Source organism: Danio aesculapii, chromosome 5 (assembly GCF_903798145.1).
Source record: "Danio aesculapii chromosome 5, fDanAes4.1, whole genome shotgun sequence".
Lineage (NCBI taxonomy): Eukaryota > Metazoa > Chordata > Actinopteri > Cypriniformes > Danionidae > Danio > Danio aesculapii.
Window position 1 is genome coordinate 18,651,160 of NC_079439.1, and position 10,832 is coordinate 18,661,991.

A 10,832-nucleotide genomic window follows, 5' to 3' on the forward strand; every position below is an offset into this window, starting at 1 on the left:
TTATTATAATGACACTACTTTTACTACTACTACTACTAATATTTTTTATGAAATAATATCTTCTTAAAGTGTTTATAATTGATATCCCTCTGCTGTAGACATTAAGCTACATCTAAGGAACTACTAACATAATGGGAAATGAGGGAAAATGTGCTTTGTTTTTATCCCATCCACAGATACTGTGACCAACAGACCAAACTGTTACTGGGGACGCAACTGTCGAACTCAAGTGAAAGCACATCATGCACTGTAAGTGAACAAGATGTATGCAATTTCATTAAAGAGCCCATATTATGGGTTTTTGAAAATGTCCTTCCATGTAGTGTGTAACACAGCTCTAAGTGAAGTGAAATGTCCAGCTAAGGCTTAAATCTGTAAATGTGTAAGGTGTTTAAAACTATTGATTCATCTATAAAAGAGTCGACTCATAGTGCTTCAAACGAGTCGTGTTGATAACGAGTCATTAGGTGTTTCGTGATGACGCAGCTACGAAACACAAGTAGTTGCACACGCAAACCTGGGAGATTTGAAACCTGCGGCCCCGCCCACTAACAGAAAAAAGTCTCACACATACACACACACACAGAGAGAGAGACACCGTGGAATGAAGTCATGCTGTGAAGATGGATTTTATTGACAGTCTAATCAAAGATGAAACCTCAGCAAAATAGCCTAGCCTTGAGCAGATCGAATGCTTCTGGAAATTACATGCTTAAAAAGAAGACTTCATCAGTTTGTTAAAGGAAGGATCAGTAAAGACTGTCAGAACATGGATCAGTGCATCATGGATCAGTTTCTTCCCCCATTTCACAAGTGTAAGTACGTGCGATTAAAACTGTTGCCTCGATTACTCTATCTTGCAAATTATGTATTTAGTTGTGTTTAGTTACTTGTAACCACGTGTACTGTATCAGGTTAACTCTTTATATTCTCATATCGCGTGTAAAGCCACGTTGAAAATGTGACGCGTGACGCTTTGTTTACGGATCGTCAGCTGTTGCTACACGCATGCAACGGTCAAGTTTTAAAATAGTTTTCGAGGTGAGGTGTATAAATTGCACCCAGCAAGCTGAACTGGCGCTCTAGGCGTGTGTGTCGTGTCCTTGGGGAGGATTGTAATGTGTGTCGTGTGTGTGTGTGATGATATAACTGAGCGCCGCAGAATAACGGAGCGATTCGCGGTTATAACTGAGCGCCGCCCCCTCTCTATTCTGCAGCTCTAGGTCTCCTCTATGGACGCGCCGGCCGTGTGTGCGTGCGTTCGTGCGTTCGTGCGTGCGTGCGTGCGTGTGTATGTTTGTGAAAAGAGCAATTAGTCTGCGACGGGCTAGGAGATCTCCTCGCCAGTTCTTGAACTTTTTGCTCAATAAAATAGTTAGTCGTCAGTATTTTCTAGTTGATCGTCTGTATTTCCATTCACCCACTGGCAGCCAAAATCCACTATAAAGCCTGTGTGCACTGTGACTACTTTTATATTGTTGATTAGCAGCTGGGCATTTCACTCTGTCTCGTGCTGAAGCCTGTCAGTGTTGTCGACCAATCGCAGCAGGCTGTCATCGGTCCAATCAGCGCAGATTAGCTTCGCGCTGAGGAGAGGTTTGGGAACAAATGAATCGCTGAATGATTCATATGGGAGTCGCTGGGATAATTAGGTAAAAATAAATGCAGATTATAAGACCATCAAAGTGTTGTTTGACCTTGCATGCATATTAGACTGTTGTTGTAGACCCTTACTACCTAAATATGACCCTATTTCATGTATAATATGGGCTCTTTAATAAAAGCTGTAACAACAGCAACAACAAAGAGCAATTTCAACACTAAACACTCACTTATGTTAGTTTCCTATATTATTGCAAACCAATGTGGAGTATTACTGTGAATTCAATAAAATTCATATTATTAATTTAGCTTTTACATATATATATATATATATATATATATATATATATATATATATATATATATATATATATATATATATATATATATATATATATATATATATATATATATATATACTCATATATACACACACAGACACAGACACACATATATATATATATATATATATATATATATATATATATATATATATATATATATATACATATACATGCATGCACATGCATATATATGCATATATGGATATTCTCTCTCATCCATCTTCTGAATTTCTGCAATACTTAAATGCACCAGTAGAGGCCAGCAAATAAACAAGTCTGCAGTCCAAGAAAAAATGGCTGTTTAAGACAGTAAGTTATCTAAAAATTTGCAGCAAAAAAAACAAAAAACAGATCACAATCATTGATAACGTTCACTCTTAATTCGACATTTTGTTTGTTTGTTTTTTGCTTCCAGGAAGTTCAACCACATATGTGAGCAGACCCGTTTTAAGAACTGAGGCTGACGGAGCGGCTCACTGTTTAAACAGCACTGGTTTGGGATGCTTGTTCATCTCTGTAGCTTCATTATTCGGTTGCCTATGAGTAACTTCGACAGGTGGTAAACACATGCAAAGTCAATCAGATGATCATAAAGCAATCATCCATCAGCTTACAGAAACATCTACACATGTATGGACATATTTTCCTTTCATTTCACTGTTTTGTCCATTTTCATTGCATCTCTGCTTGTAATCGTAAAACAAAATAATGCTGGCAATCACTTTTAAAAGATATATACATGTATACAAAATACACAATAACTAACCTTTAGTGCCTAAAAGGATGCATTTTCTGTGCAAATATCACTTAGTTCTTTTCAATGTAACCTTATTGTTATTCCATGCTACTGAGAACATCAAAAATGATGTATGTTATATAAAAGAAAAAGGGGTCTTGTTATAGAGGTGATTTAAGATCAAGTGCACTAAACTCTCTCACTAGCTAATCAGCAACGATAGCTGAAATGTGTGCTTTTTAGGCCAGTAATGTATGAGTATGTTCTGATTTGCAGGGCAGACGTACAGTGTGAGGGATGCTTTTGTAAGAGGAGACTGAGGGTTTTATCGCAGCGCAGGAGATAATCATGTCAAATCTGATGTATAATAAAGATTTCGATGCTTTTGCATGTATGGTTCTGATTAATGGCGTTTTTGCTATTGGCTTGAGGGCTGAGTTTCAGCTAGGCAGTGTCTGATGCTTTTCCATGTGTTTTCTTGCATAGCTAAGATGGTTTAGTTTAGTTTGGTGGCATTATAGATAGATGATACAGAGGTTTAAAGGTTGGTGACTAGACTAGAGCTGTGTTTCTGGACTAGTAAGTATAGTCTTTTTGGTCACACTTTATTTTGATGGTCTGTTTGTTGAATTGAAGTTACATTGCATCTACATGCCAACTAATTCTCATTAGGTTATAAGTAGACTGTTAGGTTGGGGTTGGGGTTAGTGTAAGTTGACATGTAGTTGCAAAGTTTCTTATAGTCAGTTAAATATCTGTTTGGCAGCAGTATCAACAGATAATAAGCAGACAGTCAACTAATACTCTAATGGACCATTTTTAAAATTCTTGTCAGCCTCAAGTTGTATTTCAGTTGGATTTTTAACACTCGGCTTGATTGTTGTTGACTCCGTAAACCACATTGGTTTTAGCCATAGCGTTTGCAAATGTTTTTCAAATATATCCATTTCTTTTATTGTTTAATTGAAAGTTTCTGTATTAAGGAAGTCTATGTGAACCAGACGTTGCATTTGGACTTTTAGTTCAGTATGTTAATGTATTTCCAACTAAAATGGAATATTAAGTAGGGGGCGGGGTTTATTTTTGCGCTCCTCATCTTTTACTAGCAGCAAACTAATGGTTAGAGGGGCGTGGTTTAGCATATTTCACCCAAGCCATCACATGACATCATCAGATATTTTGAATTAAATTAAATATTGCCATAAGCAAACTTTTTTCAGTCGATTAAGTTAAGACTAACAATGTGAGCTAGTTACAAAAAAGAACATACAAGTTGTTACCAGAATAAGTGTTTAATGTTTTGATTCAAGCCGTTTAAAAAAGAGAATTTGTTTGAATCCTTATAATTAATTTATTCATTAAAATACTGAATTATTTAAGCCTTGTAATGCACATTAAAGTCTAACCACAGTTACATTAAAAGTTTAACCACAGTGATCCCTATCTATTAACTCTTAGATTTTCAGAACGTATAATGCAATAAAACATAAATTACATGTACACTGTGTCTCAAATTCCAAGTAAAATGAATTTAAATACCTCCAACTTTAATTATATTTTGTAATTAGATGGCAAATAGATAAAATTGTATAATATATATACATTTTCCACCTCACCTGATTTTGATCACATTGTTAAACAATGATAACCCAAATATTGACAGAACACTTCAATTTTATTACTTGCAAACTAAAATAGCACAGAGAAATAAAGCAACGTTTACATATCGGAGTCAATAATTGGCAGACTCCCGTGCAATTTGTCGGACAGCGCGATGGGTGCGTGAAGTGTCTTCTTGGCTCAGTACCATGTCTTTTCGACAGTGGTGATATTTTCAACCGTACGGGCAGTGCGTTGACGGCCACTCCCCGCCAAACGGCAGATACTGATCCAGTGCGATCAATTTTCGCCAACAAGTAATCCAATCCACATGTTGTCCAGTTTATAGACGGAAATTCATTAAGAAATCGTGAAGCACTGTAGCCTTTCAGTTCACGTAAACCCTTTGATCAAACTCTTATCTTCATTCAAAAACAGCATTTTTTTATTCAAGCCTTACAGAGCTAAAAATGAATACATCATAATCATGCCATCATTACATCATCACCAAGGAAAATAAATAAAAGGATTATTCTAATGGGTAATTCCTCTGCAAAATTTAGTCATTCTTATTCCTGTAGAACGATAAGTCTTATTTTTGTATCATATATTGATGCTTGTTTTTTTGAGACGTGTATATGAAGGCTTCCAACTATTACCAAATTTACTTTTTTTTTTTTCCCCTTTTATTATCGCTCATTAAAAAATACTGGCCGAAAAAATGGGGGGAGAGTAACTAATTACACTTAATTCATTACATTTACTTTTTTTAAATGTACTATTAGTGTATTCTTAACTAGCCTCAACTAGCCTCTTACTCAAGCAATTGTTTTATATATATATATATATATATATATATATATATATATATATATATATAATATAATATAATTTTTTATTTAATTTTTTTTATTATTCATGCAGTGCTTGTGTGCTTAAGCCGATGAAGTGGATTAGATGTTGTTTTGGTCAAAAACACTTCATATTGGCGACACACATATGGGCGCTGTAATTGATATTATGGGCGCTGTATTAGAATATTATACACGTTACACAACTTTATTGCAGATAGAAAAATGCTCTTAAAAAAATTCAAGAAAAAAACTCTTCCAGATGTAAATGCAAACATCAAATAGACGTCTCGGTGACGTGTGCTTGTGCTATCATGGAATAAATGCCCCGGTATGCTTCATATGAAGATCTTTTATGTGGATTCTGGATTTTTTTTTTTTTTTCATTTATATGGATCGGAAGTAACTAACCTGTTACTTGCTTAGACTTAATGGATACGTTATTCCAACATTTGCCAATCTCTGCTTGTATATCTTTTGTTAATGCATGTGCAATTTATCATTTTAAAATAGTCAAGTCTGGATCTTCTAACTCTCTCTCATGGATACGTTATTACTCTAACTCAATTCATTTTAAACAAAAATATATATATGTTTTTGTAACTTTTTGGTAAAGTTGGGACATTCATCACGTGATTTCCGCAGTCTTTCTTTGCAGGGAGCATTTAGCATCAGATTAAACATCGAATAATGTCAGAAAAGCAGTGTAACGGCAGCTTGATTTGTTGTTTTTGCTTGTTTGGGGTGTGTTGTTGCTCACACTCAGCATTCTTCACAGGCTCAGATTAACTTCCTACAACTCTCAGGTCAATCCAGCTCAGTTTCTCAAGCTCACACTCACACATACACACACTTCTGCTGGAGCTGCTGCAATTCATTGCTCAATATTAAGTTTTTATTTGTGGCAGGACAACTGTACATCCTATATTATTGTTTTGTGTTTGTACAGTGAAGGTTAGCACATCGCTAGCAACACCATATTCCATTATGCATTTGGTAGATGCTTTTATAGATGCTTTAAATATGGTTTATTTAATTTTTTTGTATACACTACTGGTCAAAAATTTTAGAACAGAACAAATTTTTCTTGGAGGACACTTCTGTTCACCAAACCTGCATTTATTTGTTCAAATGTACCGCGGTACAACTTTTACAAACGTTTACTTTTTTAAATGAACTGGTTTCTATTTGAATACATTTTAAAGCTGAATTTGTAGTATCATTACTCCAGTATGATCTTTGTTTAGTCTAGGCTGGTGACCGCAACAGAAATAAATGATTGGTGATAGGTGATGTGCACAGGCTAAAAAAACAAACTCTCATCTCCTCAATCAGAATGGCTAATGCTAAAACACCAAGGTCAAATCAAGAAAAAGAGAAGGTTATTTACATAAGTCAAAGGCCAAAATAACAAACAAAAACTCCTAAGAAAACCTGTTCCAAATATGAAAAGAAAAAGAAACTATATACATCACCATAAACTAACTCCCTTTACTGGCATAAACAGTAATCTGACTCTGTGTGGTCATTAAAAATCCCATGGCAGAGTAGGGGTGTAACCTCGGTGTCCTGGCCAAATTCCCTCCATCTGCCTTTACCCATCATGGCCTCTCAATCATTCCCATCCATTACACTGACTTTATCACTGTCTCTCCACTTCACCTGTAGCTGGTGTGTGGTGAGCGCACTGGCGCTGTTGTCCTGTAGCTGCCGTCGCATCATTTAAGTGGATGCTGCACACTGGTGGTGGTGTAAAGAGACCCCCCCCCCCCCCCTCCATGACTGTGAAGCTCTTTGGGTGTATGGTCATACACAATAAATGCACTATATAAACACATTACTTTACATCACAAATCAATCAAACTCACTTCTCTTTTATCAAAACCGTTCTAATATTGGAGTTTATTTCTTAAAATGATTTTCGTCTGCTGTTTTATTAATAGAATTCATCTAAACCTGAAATATGAAATTATAAATGTCCTTATTGTCACTTTTGATCATTTTAAAGCACTCTTGCTAAATAAATGTATTCATTTCAATCAAATTATTTCCAAGAAAACACTGCAAGTTTTTGAGTGTTGTTGGGTATAATATTACGAGAGCATTTTTTATTCCAGAAACATTCAGTAAAAACACCCAACTGTTTAAAAAAAAAAGAAATTATGATAATGAAAGCTTCTTAAAGAGCAAATCAGAATATTAGAATGATGATCAATGATCATGTAATTGGAGTAATGATGCAAAACCACGGGAATAAATAACATTTTAAATTATATGCAAATAAAAAACAATTATATTAAATAGTAAAACTATTTCCAAATGTGCTTTTGAATCAAATAATTGCAGGCTTGTTCAGCAGAGGAGACTTATTGTGAATACACTCTTCTAAATCTGACCGATGATGTATTGAAAATTGATATTTTATTAACTGATATGCTACTTTCACTGCTATATCAAAGTATGTTGTGGGTAAGGGGATTCACTAGGGGAGAGCGGGGATAAAAGTGTCTTTTTAAAATTAAGTTTTTACGAAAAATGTTAATATTTTTAGCAGAAATATATATTTTCCTGTGGTTACTAACTCTCTAGAGTGGTCAGTCAAAATCAGGTATTATTTTGTTTCAATGTAGAACAACTATATAACTTCACTTTAAAAAAAGTTGCACAGTAGCTACGTTTCCATCCAAAAAGCGAATAACCTTAATGCGCAAAACTGGATTATCACATAAAAGACGTGCAAATAAAGCAGCGTTTCCATCCAACGAGTTAAAGCGAACAAAATCGTCACTTCCTGATTATTTGGCGCTAAACATCAACAGTAAAAACAGAATTTGCTGTGGTAGGAGAAGCTGCGTGAATCTTTTCTTCATTTAATAAATGACTTTCATCCCTGCGTGTCAGGTTTGTCCTCTTGAGTTGCCTAACACCGTGTCCTATCAACACGCGACGTGGCACTGCAACACGCGATAAAAGGTATCTTTTCCATGTTAAAAATATTTTTGTCCTAGCCATCTGCAACGCGCAAAGTTTCTGCCATGACTTCACGGCAGAACAACAGCAAATAGACCTACAACTAGTGGTGGGCAAAGCGAGGCTCCGTGAAACACTGAAACTTTACGAAGCTTCGACACATTTGCTTCGACTGTTTTGAAACCACTCTCTATAGTCCTAGTAGCTCTATGACCACCTAGTGGTCATTTTATGAATGGTTCTGGTACATCTTCAGCAAAGAAACTGTTTAGCAAATTGAGGTATTAAAACCCCACGGTGTCAAGTTGAGGTTTCAAGTGATTTCGTGAAGCGGTGAGCGTTCTTGACTAGCATGCTGAGATAATGGTTCGAATCCAGGGAGATCCAGATATAGATGTTAGTTTTTAAATGCTCTGTTCATGAAACGTGTTTTGTTTTAACATTAGTCTGACATCCGAATGAACACTTTGTGAATTAATGTCTTGTTTTGGTCATAAAACAGAATATTTGTACAGGTTGGTATTCAAACCCCGGCCATTTGCAGCACAGTACACTTTGAGCACACGTGCGGTCCACTAGGCTACATGAGATTTTTTTTCGGACCCTGTCAGTCACGCAGATTCGCCAGGTCTCACAACGCTTCTGAAATTACCGATGCTTAGAATCACCTTAGTCACATGACCTAGTATTTCTCAACACTTTAGTCACGTGACCTAGGTGTTTCAGATCATGCTTCGGTGCAGTGTTTTGAAAGACTTGCTCTTCAGGATCTTGGCACTGTGTCAACGTCAGTTTTACGTCAACCATCCCTACCTACAACTAAGACAAAGATCACCTCAGGTAAAGATTATGTGCTTTATTCAGTATTAAATGCTTCCAATGTGAGTTTAAATATCATTTTTCGTGACATTTGTTGTCATGCTACTAAAAGCAGCAGCATAGTTTACCTCAGATCTTTAGAAGACTGTTTGAAAATGAAAGTCAGAACCGAGACTCAGTGCAAACCAACGACATCAGTCACTCAGTAGCCCATTAATAATGTTAAAGAGGATTAATATGTAGTAATTAGATAGTAAAAGCCTTTACCATATAATTGGGAGTGCAGTGGCTGGTATTTAATATTTTAGTCACGTCACTTTTGCCTGGAATCTTGTCACGTTTCATGTTGTTAGGACACGGTGTGACGATTATTTTTTTTTATTTTTTTTGTTATAAAATAAAAATACAGTTGAAGTCAGAATTTTTAGCCCCCCTTTGAATTTTATTTTTTTTATTATTATTTTACAAATGATGTTTAACAGAGCAAGGAAATTTTCACAGTATGTCTGATAATATTTTTTCTTCTGGAGAAAGTCTTATTTGTTTTGTTTCAGCTAGAATAAAAGCAGTTTAACATTTTTTAAAAGCCATTTTAAGGTCAAAATTATTAGCCCCTTTAAGCTTTTTTTTTTTTTCGATAGTCTACAGAACAAACCATCGTTATACGATAACTTGCCTAATTACCCTAACCTGCCTAGTTAACCTAATTAACCTAGTTAAGCCTTTAAATGTCACTTTAAGCTGTATAGAAGTGTCTTGAAAAATATCATTTACTGTCATCATGGCAAAGATAAAATAAATCAATTATTAGAAATGAGTTATTAAAATTATTATGTTTAGAAATGTTGAAAAAAATCTCTCTGTTAAACAGAAATTGGGGGAAAATAAACAGGGGGGGCTAATAATTCTGACTTCAACTGTATATATTACTGTCTTCTGTAAATTGTGCTGATATTTTTGTTTTTGCTACAAAAAAAAAGAAATAAATTCATACAATGAAAAAATGTCATGATAGATTTGATGCTTGGATGCTTCCACATATTTTATAAAAAACATTTTTCTATCAGATTTTTTTTTTTACAGTTTATTTACTGATCTGCAAGGCTGTTTTAAATACATTTGCAAGGTGATTTTAGGGTAGCTGAATGGTGTTATTATGATATACGCTCTATAAAGCGGGTTTCCTACTAGTAACTCAAATCTGCAGGAAGGGTTGAGGGATTTATTTGGGAATGAACTCGAGTGTTATTGAAGCTTTGGAGGCTGCTTTGCATTTGCTGAAAGGGAATTTACTGCAAATATTTACTTGCTTGAGATTTTTTTTTTTTTTAAGGAAAAAAAGGGGGTGTTAAATTCTACCTCATCAAGTTTAATGTCCAGCTTCAAATGGGGAGAAAGACATTGTGTTTATCAGGCTTTTGAGTAAAGCACTGTTAATGTACAGGTGGGGGGAAAATGCTTGCTGTGCCTAATGTTTGGAATAAATCTGAGACTAAATCATTGTCTGATTTACTGCACTAATAAAAGACTACATTATATTTGACTCTGTCATTTCTGCTCTTGAACAAACAAACAAACACACCTTTACTATACAATGGTTTATTTATGCATGAAATGTTAGTTACTGCATTTAAATGTCTGTACAGTGATTAGTTCCCTTTTAAAATCCATCAAAATCAGTACAGTCGACAATATAATGAAAACAGTTGCAGCATATATGGAATTGAATACGTTATAAAAATATGATCGTATACACAATTTCAGGTATTGCATCAGTGCATATTTAGCAGCATAAATGATCGCCACAGATGGCACAGAGGAAGTGATAGCAGTAACTTTATTGAAATTATTTGTAGAAATGACTTAAGTACCTTGAGAAATAAGAAAAGTTACAATTTATTTACTTTTTTT

General features: G+C 35.0%; 1 protein-coding gene across 3 annotated transcripts in view; it reads left to right on the top strand.

The window, feature by feature from the left end:
* chfr (checkpoint with forkhead and ring finger domains, E3 ubiquitin protein ligase) overlaps positions 1-3,076 on the top strand; it is a 37,771-nt gene extending 34,695 nt beyond the window's left edge. For all 3 annotated transcript variants that reach the window (XM_056457469.1, XM_056457470.1, XM_056457471.1), the window contains exons 17-18: positions 177-249; positions 2,362-3,076. In XM_056457469.1, coding sequence (XP_056313444.1) covers positions 177-249; positions 2,362-2,404 — 116 coding nt within the window. In that variant the 3' untranslated portion in view covers positions 2,405-3,076. The remainder of the gene's footprint in view (positions 1-176; positions 250-2,361) is intronic.
* Positions 3,077-10,832: the final 7,756 nt, after the last annotated feature.